Genomic DNA, 17,011 nt, shown 5'->3' with positions numbered 1-17,011 from the left:
AAGTTTGCAAAAAACGTCAAATTTTGAAATTTGAAAATTTATAACTTTGTAAATATGCATTTAACAAAAAAGTTGCAAGAGAACTTTTATGCTTAGAATTGTTCATATTTACTAAAAAAAAAATGTCCCATAAAGAAAAACCATTTTTTCCTATTTGTTTAAACAATTGCGTTTTAAACAAAACCTATCCACTTCTCGTAAAATTAACCGGTACCATTGGATTCAGCGGGTCAAAATACATAAGATTAACTAGTTTTTACCTTTTGCCTCTTGAATGCATACGGGAACATACCCAGCTCCCGGACTAAAATTGCTTGAGAAATGTCGAAAATAATGTAACGTAATATGCGAACGCTCTCTTGTTACACTTCGGGATAATTTTACATTTTTCATGAATACACTTGAATTTCATTATTTTATTTCTTCAATATATAAACATTATCCCATCTAACGTTTGAACAAAAATTGGCATTTTAATGTTCAGAGTGTCTACCTGGTGGATGATTTTAAATTTACGGTTTTCTCTCGATCAAATTTCATTTTCTCGATCTTTTGGAAATTTCCATGCCATAACTCAGAATTATTGTTCTTTCCTGCAAAAATTTTCATTCCTAGCGAAAACTTCCTTTTTTTCGAAGAAATTTTCATTTTATTCCTCCCCATTCTTCCTCTTATCTTCGAGAAATTCTTCCAAGTTATAAGTCAAAACTATAATCATTCTGTACGAATTTCTGTACTATCAATTTTGTAAATCAAAACATTTCCAAAATTGCCAAAAAAGAATCTGGAAGATTTTAAGGTAATTTTAAAAATTTTTTATTATAAAAAAAATGCAGGAAAAATTATAAATTTTATAATTATTTTTATTTAAAAAATTAAATAAAAGAGAATATTGCAAAAGAGGTCAAAAATTTTTCAAAAGAGCCTGGAAGATTTTAAGGCAAATTTTTAATTTTAGGTAAAGTTCGAATACTTTTAAAAGATACCAAAATATGTAGATTTTTAAAATTTCGAAAAAATAACATTTCCACAATAGTAAAATAAGAATCTGGAAGATTTTAAGGCAATTTTTGTAAGTTTGTATAATTTAAAAAAAATGTACGATAAATTATAGAAACATTTAAAAGTTGTTTTTTATTTTAACAATTAATTTAAGGAAAATATTTCAAAAGATATCAAAACATTTTAAAAATTTTTAAAAGAGCTGGACGATTTTAAGGAAAAGTTTCAATTTTAGAAAAAGTTCGAATATTTTTAAGATACCAAAATATGTAGATTTTTAAACTTTCGGAAAAAGAACATTTCCACAATAGTAAAAAAAGAATCTGGAAGATTTTAAGGCGATTTTTTTAAGTTTGTATAATTTAAAAAAAATGTACGTTAAATTATAGATACATTTTAAAGTTGTTTTTTATTTTAACAATTAATTTAAGGAAAAGATTTCAAAAGATATCAAAACATTTTCAAATTTTTCAAGAGTCTGGATGATTTTAAGGAAAATTTTCAATTTTAGGAAAAGTTCGAATATTTTGAAAAGATGTTAAAATATGTAGATTTTCAAAATTTCGAAAAAAAAGGAACTTGTTGAGAAATATTCAAAAATATTTCAAAACATTTAAAAAAATCTCCAAAATTGTCAAAATAAAATATGGAAGATTTTAAAGCCATTTTTTTAAAGCTTGCATAATTTAAAAAAATAAAAAAGCTCGAAACTTTATTGATAAGGTTTAATGGGAAAATGTTCAAACATTTTGAAAAAAATGTCAATTTTCTGAAATTTTCAAGAGAAGAAGCTTTTTAAGAATTTTTAAAGGTTTCAAGAGTATAAAAAAATTTATCAGGCTTCTTAACAAAATTTAGAATGATTTTTTAAAATTAGTTTCAAGAGACAACTCAAAAATATTTTTAACAATTTTATAAAATAGTCAAAAAATAATCTGGAAGATTTTGGGGCATCTTTTTTATTTTGGCATAATTAAAAAAAAATTAGAAAAAAGTCGAGTAAATTAAAAAAGTAATAAGAAGTTTTAGAAATTTTAAAGAGATTTAAAATATTTTAAAACTTGAAAAGATCTTCGAAAATTTATAAAATATTTTTAAATGTCTTTCAAACTACTAATATACCTCTCAATATTTTTTTAACTGACTTGAACTTTTCTTAATATTTCGTAAAATCCTATAGAATAAAAAAAAATTCTTCCACATTTTCTAGATTTTTTTTTCGAAACATCTGAGAAATTTAAAAATTTATGGAATTTTTTCAAGAATCATGGGAAAATTATGTTTATATAACTTTAAAAACAAACTGATAATACTCATTTCCTTCTTCTTAGATCACAGAATCTGCTTATAGTTTTTTTTTACATTTTTATTTTGTACAAACAATTGTTTTTCCCGACAAACCGGGTTTTTCCCGGTAAACGAAATTCCCGATTTCCCGGTCAGGTAGACACCCCGATTATTATTTTATATAACATCTAAGGAAATTTTTAATTTCAGTAAACTCTAAATATCTAGATTCTAAAATTCTACAGATCTATCTACAATTTTAGAGATGATTCTAAATTCTAAGTGCAGTGCGAAAATGGATAAATAAACGGAATAACTTTTTTTTACAAGAAATTTAATAATTGAAAGCAAATGATGTTCATAAATTATAATTTTAACTCAAGAACTCTATTATAAACATATTTCCTATCTACCTGTAAAATTTCCACTTTTAAAACTTGATCAACAAATAATGTCAACACAGATTTTTAATTAATTTACGTTATTGTGTTTTCAAATTTTTTTGTCGTGACTGTAAATTTGTTAATTATAATCACAATTATATGAAATCTTTTAATTTCAGATAAGAATATATTAGCTGTTGAGAGCCAATTCGAAAATTAATCAAAGGAAACAAAAAAAATGGTGCGCTTTATTACTTACAACACGTACATGCGACGCACTGGCGCCAACGCCAGGCTTTATTTCAGTTGGAACCTCTGGAGTTGAACAATCCTCCGGTCTAGGTTTAACCGAAGCTTCGTAAGGTGCCAGGAATTGCGAGGTTTCATTTGCAAACACTCTGCGGAAATTATAAATATAATATGAATTACTGTGTTTCATTTTTTGATCCATAAAACTTACATAAAAAACCATTTTTTCATGCAAGGTGGCCCCGTTTTAATCGAGGAAACAAAATTCCGGTCATTTCTCGATTTGAAAAAATCTCTCACGGCCATTAAAATTAAAAATCTGTACTTTTAAAACAGGCATTTTTTTATTCGAAGTAATTAAAACTGAATTAGAAAGCGAAGCACTAAAAAAATGCTCAAAAGAAAAAATTGGCCTCTTCGAATTAAGAGAAACAATTATCAACCAAAATTTCCTCCCTTCCAACTCGATAAAAACCTAAAAAATAAAAAAAATAAAAGATCTTCCAATTCAGAAAAATTGAAACTGAAATTTCCTCCCTTTCAACTCAAAGAAATATAATAAAAATAAAAAAAAGTTCGACTTCAAATTCAGAAAAATTTGAAAACCTAAATTTCTTCTCTACAAACTTAATAAAAATGCTAGAAATTATCATTCTTCTAATTAAAAAAAAAATTAAAAAAAAAATTTCCTCCTTTCCAACTCAATAAAAACCTTTAAAATATAAAATTTCCCTCAGCCAATTTAACAAAAAATGGCCTCTCCCAATTCAGAAACAATGGCATTCCTTCCAACTTAAAAAACAGGATAAAAAAGTTTCAATTCCAATTCAAAAATAATTGAAAACCCAAAATGTCTCCCTTCCAACTCAATAAGAATGTAAAACACAAGAGATTATCTTTCTTCCGAATAATAAAATATTAAAAACCAAAATTTCCAACTCGATAAAAATCTTTCAAATATCAAATATCACTCTTCAAAATCAGAAAACAATTTAAACTGTAATATGCTCTCTTCCAATTGAATAAAAATGTTAAAAATAAAAACGTACCCTACTTCAATTTAAAAACATATTGAAAATCGTAAGTGCCGCCTTTCAACTGAATAAAAATGCTAAAAAGCAAAATGAATTATTCCAATTCATAAAAAATTTCATCCCTTCCAATTCAATAAAAAATATTGAAAATCAAAATTTTCTCATTTCAGGCTCGTTAAAGATCTTAAAAATAATTTTTAAAATCAATAAAACTGTCACAATGCAGAGAAACATTAAAATAACACATTCTTCTATTAAACACAATTAAACGTTAAAAAGAAGAAAATAGCCTTTAACAAGTCAGAAAACGATTAAAAACCAAAAATTTCTCTCTTTCAACCCAATCACAAATTTTAAAATAACAGATTATCTTTCTTACAATTCATAAAAATAAAAATTTTAATACCAAGACGTATTCCTTGACTTTTAAAATGAGATTTGTGGAATTAAAACGTTTTTTGTTTACGAAAATATCGAATTTTTTGTATTGAAAATTTATGTATTTTGATGATAATTCGTCTTGCTGGTAAAAAAGTTGATCTTCTTGGTTGCAAATTCAACTATTTGATTAAAAATTTAGCTATTTGTTGAAAGTTTGTTTTCTGCTAACAAATTAATCTTTTTGTCTGAAAATTTAACTATTTGGTTAAAAATACATAAACTTTATTAATAATTTATATTTTTTGGTAGAAAATTAATCTTCTTAATTAAAAATTCATGTTTTAGGTTAAAAACTGTACTATTGGATTAAAAATTGAACAATTTTGTTCAAAGCTCGACTTTATGACTTGGAAAACATTTTGGAACAAATTTTCTTTTTTATTAACTTAAAAACTCTTTCTTGGCTGAAAATTCATATTTTTTATTTAAAAATTGTTCTCGTTTGGTAAAAAGTTAACTTTTTTGGTAAAAAAATGTAAAAGTTTGTTTAAAAACTATTTTGTGTTCGTTGAGGAATCAACTTTTCTTATGGAAATTTGTCCTTCTCGGTTTGATTCAGTAGTTTTGGATTTAAAATAAAATAAATTTAGTTATAAATTTAAAATTCATCTCTTTGGTTGAAAATGTACCTGTTTTATTTTAACTGTTTTTTCATTTATAATTAAACTCTTTTTTAGTCCAAATATCAAATATTACATTTTTCCTTGAGAATTAATTTTTTTTCCTTTAAAAATTCATAATTTTAATGAAAATAATTTTTTTTTAATAAATTTTTTAATTTATTTTTTTAATTTATTTGAAATCACTGAAATATTTAGAACTTTTTCGAAATATTTTGAAATTTTCTAACAAAAATGTGAACTCGTTTAAAATCTTTTAATTTTTTTTTGGTTGTATTTTGGCGTACCTACCTCTTTTGAAATCTTTGAGATTCCTGAAATCTTTTGAAATTCTTATGGGTTCTTTCGAATAATTCTGAAATCGTCTGTATTAGTTTGAAATCCTTACAATATTTTAAATCTTTATGAAATCTTTTGAAGTCTTCTAACAAAATTTTAAATCATTGATATCTTCTGAAAGTTTTGAAAGCTCTGTGAAATTTTCTACAATTTTCTACAAAATTTTGAAATCGTTTGAAATCTTTAATTTGAATTCTTTAGGAAATTGTTATGAAGTCTTTGAAATATTTTGAATTCTTTTAAAATGTTGGTAAGATCTTTTAAATACTTGTGAAATATTTGTGAAATGTTTGAAATTTCTTAAATCTTTGTAAAATATTCTTAATAAATTTGTAATCGTTTAAAATCCTTAAAATATTATGTAAAGAATTTCGGGATGTAAAATTTCTTAATTTAACGTCTGAAGCTTTTTCCTTACCAATAATAATCTTTAAAATGTTTTGAGATTATTGTGAAATATTCTTTAAAAAATTGCAATCATTTAAAATCTTTAAATTATTTTGAAATCTTTGAAATCTGGTGTAAGTCTTTTTGAAATCTTTGAAATATCTGTAAAACTTTTTGCTTTCATTTGACATCATTAAAATATTTGAAATCTTCTGAAACCTTTTAAAATTTTGGTGAAACCTTTGAAATCCTTAAAATCTTTGTGAAATGTTTTGAAATCTTTATGAAATCTTCAAAATATGTTTGAAATCTTTTGTGCTCCATCAAAAGATGGAGGGCGGAAAAAATGTCTAAGTGACCAAATTTTGAATTCTCGAAACCACTTTATTTGAACTGGCCAGAAACATAACTCGAACAAATCCTCACCGATCGATCTGAAAATTTTAAAATATATTCAAAATTGCTTTCTCCAGCGACGTATGTAGGATTTTTCTTTTAATATTGCATAGTGTTTTTTTATAAACAATGTTGTAACAATGCTGTTGTTCTATAGAATCGAAAAAAATTGGTTTTATGATCCAAGTGAAGGAATTTGAAAAAAAATATTCCTTGTACTTTATTATTAGTATTATAAATCCCAATTTACAAAATTTCGATTGATCTCTTTATTGAACCAAAAAAAATTTCCGAAATATGCTTGTTTTTTCGTGCTCTACAGTGGTTTAACCTCTTAAATATTATAAAAGCTTTAAAATATTTTGAATTCTTTAGAATTATTATGTAATCTTTTAAAATCTGGTGTATACCAGGGAGTCGATTCGGCGATCAAGTCGTCGCCTTGTACACTCAAATACCGATTAATTAGGCAAACCCTCGAAAATTGTTATAAAAGCAAAAAAAAAAAAAAAATCAAGGTCCTCGTTACAAATTCAAGAAGAGTTCCAAGTTTTCAAAATTTTAAAAAAATTCAAAGAGAATTCCAGCTTTTCAAGGTTTTCACAATCGTTGGACACCCTGAAAAAATAATTTCCAAAGAAAAATAAAAAAATCAAAGGATAATAAAATTCAAGGAGAGTTCCAGGTTTTCAAGGTTTAAAACAAATTCAAGGAGAACTCGAGTTTTTCAAGGTTTTCAAAGTCGCTCGACACCCGGGAAAAATAGTTACCAAAGAAAAATAAAATTCAAGGTCGCTGGACATCCTGCAAAAAGTAGTTTCCAAAGGAAAATAAGCGCTGGTCCAAAAACTTACTTATTGAATGCACTCGTGTCGCTCACGTTTCTTCTGTGCCTGGAAGAAGCCAATGTTGGACTTTCAGGTGGTGAACTGCTCGAACTAATATTCTGACTTAAGCTTTCAGTTTTAACTGAAACGGGCTTTGGTAAAACAGGAGGAACCATCGGCTGTGTTAGTTTATTCGCTGTTAATTTCGGCGGCAATTGACAAGTTCCTAGTTTCGAATTTGCACCAGCGTTCGTCGGATTTGCCAGGGAAATTTTCGTTATTCCTGGTTTTGGTGCGACGGGAGGTGGAATTTTCGCTGGCGGTGGCATCGAGCGAGTGTCGTCTTTAAACGGATCAGGATAACCTGAAAAAGAAGAACAGATGGATTCAAGATCTGGATTGGAAAGGTTTAATCAGCCCCCTGGGACTCAGAGTAGAGTTCTGAGCCGGTTATATTACTTTGAGAACGGTAACGAGAATGAAAATATTACCAAGAATATAACCGAGAAATAAATTCTCTGAGAATTTATGAGAATCTCAGAATTTATTTCAATTAATAGAAAATTTACATTTTTTCGTTAACTTTTCGGTTGAACATTCAACTCTTTTTTTTTTAAGTTTATCTTTTTTTAATTTAAAGCTTACCTGTTTTAGCAGAAATTAAATCTTCTTTTGATAAAAATGCAACTGTTTGGTTAGAAATTAAGCTATTACACTATTTTCTTGAAAACTTAACTATTTCGTAGAAAATTGACTTTTTGTTAAAAATGTATATTTTCGTGTTGAAACATGAACTGAAATATTTGCTGAATGAAAGTTCCACTTATAAAAAAAGTTTTTTTTTTATTACAAATTCATCTGTTTTAGTAAAAAATTGATTTTTTTTGATCAAATGCAACTATTTGGTAGAGAATTGAACCATTATGTTAAAAATTCATCCTTTTTGGTTAAAAAAATTCGTCTTTTTGCATTGAAAATTAAATTTTTTTCGTCAAATCTTATTTTTTGTTGTTACAAAAATTCAATTTTTGATGTTACCAAGTCAATTGGAATCTTTTTTTAATGAAAACACAACTTTTTTTGCAATAAAAAATTCTTCTGCTTTAAGATAAATTTCATATTTTTGATAAAAATACAACTATTTGCTAGAGAATTCCACAATTTTGTTAAAAAGTCATCCTTTTTGGTTAAAAATTCTTATTTTTGGATTGAAAATTCATTTTTTTAGAAAATTGTTTCTTGTTAAACTCTTTTCTTTGAAAATTTATCTATTTGATTTAAACCTTCATCTGTTATAGAATAAATTTCATTTTTTGTATGAAAATGCGACTTTTTGGTTAAAAATCGTTCTTCTTTTCTTGAAAATTCAACTAATTTGTTTAAAACATTTGGTTGAATCGTTTTGTTAAGAAATCACTTTTTTTGTTAAAGATTTATATTTTAAGTTGAAAAGTTTATCTCGTTGGTTAAAAGTTTAATTACCTTGTTAAAAATTAATCTTTTTTAATTGAAAATTAAACTACTTGGGTCAAAGTTAAACCATATTGTGACATTTTTTTGATTGAAGGCTTATTTTTTGGTAGAAAATTTAACTGTTTAGTGGAAAATACTTCTTTTCTTTTTAGAATTCATTTTTTAACAGAAAATGTAACTTTTCCATTTTTTGAAGATTGATATTTTTTAGTTAAAAATTCGCTTTTTTGTTGTTGTAGAAAATAATTTTTTAGTTTGAAATTTCCTTTTTTTTTTGTGCTTGAAAATGCATCTGCTTCGTGGAAAATTAATTTTTTGTTGAACTGTCATATTTTTCGTTTGAAAATTGAATTTTTGTAAAGAAAATTTGTCTTCTTGTTTGAAGGTTCAATAATTTAGATAAAGTTTTATTTATTTCTTGAGTGAAAAGTCTTTATTTGTTTGAAATTCGTTTTTTTGGTTTTAAAATTCTTTTCTTTGTTCTATTAATTTCATTCTTTATTAAAATATAAACTATGGCACTTTTTAGTTGGCAATTCGTCTTTTTAGGTTGAATTATCAACTATTATGTTCAAAATTCAATTATTTTGTTGAAAATTCCAGTATTTTGTTAAAAAGTTATCTTTTAAAGTAGAAAAAACTTCTTTTTTTTTTGTTTGAAATGAATTAATACATTTGAAAATTATAATTTTGTATATAAAACACAGTTTTATTCCGCTTGTAAAATATTCTATGGTAAAAAATATCATAAGATTAAAGTGCTGATATTTGAATATTAATGATTTGAAATAAAAAATTAGTCGAAAAATCAGAGAATTTTGAAAATGTCACGCTTCTAAGTTTTCCAGGAGTGGAGTCTTCTTATTCTACTTCGTGGTATTTATGATAGAGTTTCACTCTAACAGTGTTAAATAATTGATGCGCTACTGTTTTGCATATTTTAAATTCCTGAATATGTCTGAGCTAGAAAATAATTTATATTCAACCGCTGACATAACCTGAACAATAAAAATATTGTTAAAACTCATAAATTCGCTTAAATTCTTTTAAATTCTCCTAAATTCTGTCTGTCGCAATATACGAACTCAGTTTTCAAAATCATTTGCAACTTGCTATTTTATCCATTTCACAATGATGTATTATCGACTATCAGGGTATTTGGATTTTGCTTTATTATTCATAATTATTCTAATCGAATCTACAGAAAAAAATGATCGATAAAAATTAATTTTAATTTAGAATGATTAAATTATGTTTGTTTTTTTAAAGAATAATTTACTGAAAATATCAATTATTTTATAGTTTTCAATGGCAGTAATGTAATATAATAAAAATTTTTAAGGGTGAAAATTTGTAAATTTCTATAATTTTATAGTAACTTTTTAAACATTTTTAATTTTTTAATTTTGCTACCACATGGGCAATAAAATTGCAAGGAAATTAAAAAACTAATTATATTTTATTTTAAAATATTATTTATAGCTTTTGAATAATCACAGATGGAAATAAAAAAAGAAATAACATTTTTACTCCAAATATAATAATTTAAAGAATAGCAAAAATGAAACTTTATAAATCTGTACACAAAGCTGCGAGAAACAAATGGTTTTCGTTTTTTTATTTTTGTATGCTTTTATTTAATAAGCTAGGGAAACACACACATATTATTTTTAAGTTTCTAAAAAATTTTCTAAATATTTTTTCGAATCTTCAAACAAAAGCCATTTTTACACATTTACATTTTTTCAATTTTACGTTTATGGAAGTAAATAACTTAAGATGAAAAAAATTAAAATTATTTTGAAAAAGTAGAACATTTAATAAAAAGTGCATTGACAAAAATATTTCATCATTATATTTTTAATAAATGAATAGTACTTATTACTTTTATTTATGTATTACTTATCTACAGTGAACTGTTGCCTTTTACATAATTAAAAAAAGACGTTTATAAATATCATTTCTTAAAAATATAATAATCAAATATTTTTATGACAAAATTGTTTTTAATGCTTATAGTTCCCAAAACTATTATTCGGATTTAAAATTACAGTGATTGAACAAATTTGCAATTCTTGTCATTTTAAATTCAATAGGTCATTTTGGAAACTTTAATTTATTCATTAAAAATACATTTTGGTTATAAAAATATTTTATTATTTTAGTTTAAACAATTAAGTAATAATTATAAAAAATAATTGTTTAAACTCGGGAATTTTCTTAAAACAATACAAAACATCTTTTTTATCAATATTATTTATTCAAAATTAAATAATCTAATATTTTTATTTAAAAAAATGAAGTGCATTTAAATACATAATTAGTTTATTTAAATATTTGAAAATCCGAAATGAATTTAAATAAATATTATATAATATAATTTAAAATATTATAAAATTTAGACTATTTTCTTTTCGGAAATTCAAAAATTACACAAATAATTATGTCTGATTTAATTGCGAATGAATAATAATTTTTTGTAATCAGTAGGGATGTATTGGGTTTTATGTCTAAAATCAGTGAATTTTAAGATTTTCGCAAACTATTTGTAATTCAAAAGATTAAAAAGATCTTAATTATTATTATCTTTTATCCAGAAATTTCATAAAATTAATTTTATTTCACAAACTTTGTTTTTTTTTTGTTCGAAAAAGGGGATTTCATTTATTATTAAACATTTTTATGAACGAAAATCCTCTCTAAGAATACCGCTTTTCTTTGGAAAATTTTCCAGTTATTTAATGTTTAAATTTGTTAAGCTAACTTTAAAAAATCTGTTGAACATTTCGGTACACACAAAAAACTGATTTTCAAAAATATATATTTTAGATAGATTCAGATTCCTTTTTTTCATGATCTTTTTTTTTATGTATTCTTTTCAAAACAGAACACTGAGTTGTTCAAAATATTGTTTTTTTTAAGTAATCTAGAAAAAAACAATCATAAGAACAGAAAAATGATTATGTAAAAAACATAACTTCTCAGTTTTTCGTTCAAATTTATTTATAAAGTCACGAAATCAGGGAAATTACGAAGATAATAATTTTTTAAATGCGCTTTTTGCTAACATGTAAAAACAAAGCATATAACAATAAAATATAAATGAATGATAACTTACTAAATGTACCTAATTAACGCTATTTTTTCCATTCTTTTCTCTATCATATTTTTTCTCTTACTATTACTTTTTTCATCTTCTTTGGTTCAAAATTTTATTATTTGATTAAAAATTGAATTATTTTATTTGAAATTCAATAAATTTATAGAAAATGTAATCTTTTCTGGTGAAAAGTTATTCTGTTTAGTTGAAAATTGATATTTTTGGGTTGAAATTGTAACTATTTTGCTAGAAAATTAAATTTTTTTTGAAAATCCATAATATTGGGTTACAAATTCAAAAGTTTTGTAGAAAATTCGTTTTTGGTTTAAAAATTTATCAACTTAGTTGAAAAATATTGCATTCCTGACTGCAAACTCTTTTTTTGTTAAAAATTAAATTAATTTATTGATATATTTTTTAAATTAATTTAACTGTTTTTCATTTAGAATTAAAATCTTGTTTAGTTGGAATACATTCAAATTTTTTGTTGAAAATTGATCTTTTTGGCAGAAAATTCAACTGCTCGATTACGAATGCATTTTTTTTTTTCAGGATCCATAATTTTAACTGAAAATTCAACAATATGGTTTGGTTTGAAATGCAACTCTTTCGTGGAAATTTATCTCTTTTAGTTGACAATTCAATTATATGATTAAAAATTCGTAATTTTTTGATAAATTAATGTATTCTAATCTTTTTTACTTAAAATATAACATTTTTCGTTCAAAACTGATCTTTTCGGTCGAAAATTCTATTATCTGGCTAAAAGATGAACTCCTCTGTTAAGAAATCTTTTTTTTTTAGTTTGAAGATTCATAATTTTAGTTGAAAATTCAAATTTTTTCTTCCTTGGCTGGAATTTTTCTTGATGAAAAATAAACTATTGTGTTGAAAATTCGTCTTTTTCGGGTTGAAAATTCAACTAATTGGTAAAAAATTAAGCTTGTTGTTGAAAAATAATTTTTTGGCGTTGAAAAATCAAGTATTTTGTTCAAATTTCGTCTTTTTTTGATGAACTCTTTTTCTATTAAGAATTCAAATCAGTTTTGATAGAAATGTCAATTATTACATTGTTTGATGAATATTTACATTTTTGGGTTAAAAATTTAATTAATTGGTTAAGAGTTGAATTTCTTTGTAGATAATTTATTCTTTTTATTGAAGATTCATAATTTTAGTTAAAAAAATTAATTTTCAACCAAAGAAGACGTATTTTCAACTAATAAATTTAATTTTTCAATCCAAATTGAATAATTAAAATTTCAGTCAAAAAATGAATGTTCAACCAAAGAGATGATTTTTTTATTGAAATGATGATCTTCACCCGAAAACAAAATTAATTTTTAAAAGATGATTTTTTCAACCGAAAAGAGAAGAGTTGAATTTTCCGTTGAAAATCTAATTCTTAACTTTTAAAAACGTATTTTCAGTAATGTAATTGAATTTTCTACTGGACTAGTTACATTTTTATTCAAAAAATTATTTTCAACAAATTAGTTACATATTGAAGAAAAAATGAATTTTAAATTCAAAAAATTAATGTTGAAACAAAAAAAATCATTTTTAACAAGAGAGTTTAAGTTTTAAACGCAAACAGTTGAATTTTTAACTAAAAAAGATCAATTCACAACCAACAATGTAACACAATTTTCTATTAGAATTTAGAAAATTCTAAGACATACTTGAAGTACTTTTTTTTATTATTTTGAAAATATAACTTTTAAATCCGAATTATAGTTCTTTAAGAAAATTCCCGTTCCAATCAATAATTACCTGCTCCAAGTGAAATTATATTTCTTTATCGAAAATCCCTGTCCTAAAATAAAAACGACATCTTACAGAGCGAAGAATTGCAAAATGTTTTTGTTATCATGGAAAAAAAACAAATTTTTTGTTGAAAATTCGCAAAAACTTTCTCCTGAATTTTATCTTTTTTAGTTATAAATTTGATTTGGTCGAAAATTTAACCATTTTCTTGAAAAGACATCCTTCTTAGTTGCAGATTCAACTGTTTTCTTAAAAATTCATCTTTTTGGGTTAAAATTTCAAGTACAACATCCTACGATTTTGAGAAAATCCAGGAAATTAAAAAAAAATCTTTAAAATATTCCAGACTCTCTTTTGGCAACTTTAAAAATCTTTTAAAATTTTTAATATTCTTTTAAACTAATTATTCTACATAAAAAAACCTTCAAATTTTCCTGGGAATCTTGATAGACATTTTTTTTTGCATTTCACAAATCATAAAAACCTTCTAAATTTTTGATTTAAAATCTCTAAAAACATACATTTTCTTTCAACTTAGGCTGTGGCTACTTGCACCGCAATTTCGGTACAAATAGTCAAATTTTGTCGATACAAAAACTTTTTAAAAATTATTTTAAATTTTCTTTACAAATAATAAGCGTTCAATTCAAAATTCAACGATTTCACTTGCAAAATAAACATTTTTTAAATAGAACAGTTAAAATTGTAACCTTCAAAGTTTAAAACATCTTCAAAATTTTAACGAATGAAGGCTTTCTATGTCAAATAATTCAATTTCAAATTGTTTACTCTTAAACATTTGGTTTCAATTTATTCGTATCAAATGAACAGTAAAATATTACTACATATTAAACAGCTATTTTTTTCTTAATTAAATTTTTCTAAAATTGAATGGGTTAAACATGGAATATTTTTGACTGAAACAATATTTTAAACTTAATAAAAGACGTTAATTATGAAAATATTATTATGAAACTAATTTTATGTTGAAAATAGTTTATGAAGTTTTAAAATTAAAATCTGGAAATTCTTAAATTTTGCACTGATTTGAAATTTTCTGTCAAATCAATTATTGTTCACTTTTTAATACTGAAAGTACAGATCAATTAAAAAAATTATTTATTTATTTATATTAACAGTTGATAAAATAAAAATGTTTTTATCCAATATTTCCAACCTTAAACGCTTTTAATTTTCAATTGTTTAAGACTTGAAGATTGCGTCTTGAAATTTTTTTAAATTCAAAATTTGCGCTGAAAAACTAAGAATCTAAAATGGAAAATTTTAGAATTAAAGCATTCAAAAATTAAGCTTTATAAACTGAATGATATCAATAATTGAAAAAGATAATAGTTTGACTAATTATTTTTAAAAACTGTTAAAATTGGACTTGGACAGATTTTTATTCTTCAAAATTTCTAAAATTCCCGGTCCCACGGCCACCCTCTAATTTACAGATTCAATTTACCTGAAGGAGGAAAGAGAGCCTGAAGATTGTCGTCCAAAGGCATTCCCTCGAGCGGTTTCGCATCAAAATAGAAAGCATTCTTTTCCTGAACCGTCACTGGAGACTGATGCGTTAAAGGCGAATGACTGATCAGCGGGCTCTGGGATTGACTGAATTGTTGCGCCGGAGTCTGGCCAAAAGGGACATTTTGACTCGGCGAAACCAGATGAGGCGAGACTTGTGAAAAGGGCGATTGTGACGATAGTTGGAGCTGTGTGTTGACCGGAATATTCGGAATATTCTGCACACTCGGTGGAAGATACTGAGGGGCATTAATCGGCGTGATCTGCTGATTAATATGAACATAGGAGACTGCATTTCCTTGGGCTGGTAACTGATTGCCCGGGCCCGAAATTTGAGCCACAATTTGCCCGCTCAAACTTATCGGACCTGCAGCAACACCTTGGCCCTTTGGTCTCTGCCTCGGAGTCACTGAAGTTCCTTCCACGGCTGTCACTGGAGTCAGTTTTGCGACTTTTATCGACGAGGAGCGCTTCACCGTTTCAGATTCCATTGGTGGAGAGGGCAAACTTTCGACTGTGGGAGTTGGTACTTTCTGTGAAAATAAAATTTAGTTACCTCAATTTCAACTTCAATTTAATTGGAAAAATTAAATTCAGACTTTACAATCCAAAATTATCGTAAAACTGGGGAAATAGATTGATTTTTTTTAACGATAATAGGGGAATAAATTATGCAAGGGCGGCCGTTTTAATCAAAGAAACAAATTCCCGGTTTTTTCCTTTGAGAACGGTAACGAGAATGAGAATATTACCGAGAATATAGCCGAGAAATAAATTATCTGAGAATCTATGAGAACCTCAGAATTTATTTTAATTAGTAGAAAATTGCATTTTTTCGTTAACTTTTCGGTTGAAAATTCACCGCTTTTTTTGATAAAAATACAACTGTTTAGTTAAAAATTAAGCTATTATACTATTTTCTTGAAAACTTAACTCTTTCGTAGAAAAATTAGTTTTTGTTTAAAATTTATATTTTGGTGTTGAAAAACTTATTTTTTTGTTACAAAAATTCAATTTTTTATGTTACTGAGTTAACTGGAATCTCTTTTGGACGAGAACTCAACTTTTTTTGTAATAAAAAATTTCTCTGCTTTAAAATAAATTTCATATTTTTTGATAAAAATGTAATTATTTGCCAGAAATTCAACAATTTTGTTGAAAAGTCATCCTTTTTGGTTAAAAAGTCGTCTTTCTAGATTGAAAATTCAATCTTTTTGGTAGAAAATTATTTCTTGTTAAAAAATTCATAGTTTGATCGTAAAAACTCGTCTAAAATCTTTTTCAACCGAAAATTTAACTATTTATTGAAAATTTATCTTTTTAATTTGAATCTTCATCTATTATAGAACAAGAAACAAAAAACGAGAAAAAAATTTTCTATCCAGCAGACGAATGTTCAACAGTTCAGTTAAATTTGAGCATTTTCGGCCAAAAGAGCTGAATTCTGAACCAAAAATATAACAGTAGACTTTTCAACCAAAAAGGAAAAATTTTTCAACTAAAAATAGTTGCATATGAAAACAGGCAAAATGAAGAAATTCTTTAAAAAAGAGAAAAAGGGATCGCCCATAAACGACCTTTTTTTTCTAAAATTACATATAGTAACGTTTTTAGTACCGTTCCAGATGAATGTTTTTGTTAGTAAATTATTTTTTTTGTTTAAAAATGATTCTTTTTAAGTTCAAAATTGAACTTTTTGGTTGAGAATTCTTTAATTGTATGAAAAATTGTTTTATTTCGGTAGAAAATTGATCTAGCTTAAAAATTCTTCTGTTTTAGTTCAAAATTGAACATTTTGGTTGAGAATTCTTGAATTTTCTTAAAACTCGTCTTTTTTGGTAATAAATTAATCCGTTTGTTTAAAAATCCATCTTTTTTAGTTGAAAATTCAACACTTTGGTTGAGAATTCTTGACTTTTGTTAAAAATTAGTTTTCTTTTCTGTAGAAAATTAATCTTTTTGTTTAAAAATTCATCTTTGTTTTACAAATTTAACTAGGTTTTGAATTTGAACTAATTTATGAAAAATAAATGGAATGGGTAAATTTTCAATTTACCCATTCCATTTTTGGTGGAAAATAGTTCTTCTTCTTTATTCATAATGTGTCCCCTAAGGGTTTACATGACTTCCATTCCTTACAATCTTTCCGTTTACATCTATATATTTTTTACAATCT

General features: G+C 25.0%; 1 protein-coding gene across 1 annotated transcript in view; it reads right to left on the bottom strand.

The window, feature by feature from the left end:
* The window catches only part of LOC117178010 (AP2-associated protein kinase 1), a 97,521-nt gene that overhangs the window by 36,006 nt on the left and 44,504 nt on the right, over positions 1-17,011 (bottom strand). The window contains exons 8-10 of the mRNA XM_033369190.1: positions 14,774-15,368; positions 6,993-7,329; positions 2,932-3,070 (exon numbers count right to left, since the gene is read on the bottom strand). Of these exons, the coding sequence (XP_033225081.1) occupies positions 2,932-3,070; positions 6,993-7,329; positions 14,774-15,368 (1,071 nt within the window). The remainder of the gene's footprint in view (positions 1-2,931; positions 3,071-6,992; positions 7,330-14,773; positions 15,369-17,011) is intronic.

This window comes from Belonocnema kinseyi, chromosome 8 (assembly GCF_010883055.1).
Source record: "Belonocnema kinseyi isolate 2016_QV_RU_SX_M_011 chromosome 8, B_treatae_v1, whole genome shotgun sequence".
NCBI lineage: Eukaryota > Metazoa > Arthropoda > Insecta > Hymenoptera > Cynipidae > Belonocnema > Belonocnema kinseyi.
Note: the sequence above shows the minus strand (reverse complement) of the source record. Positions and strands in the feature narration are given on the sequence as shown.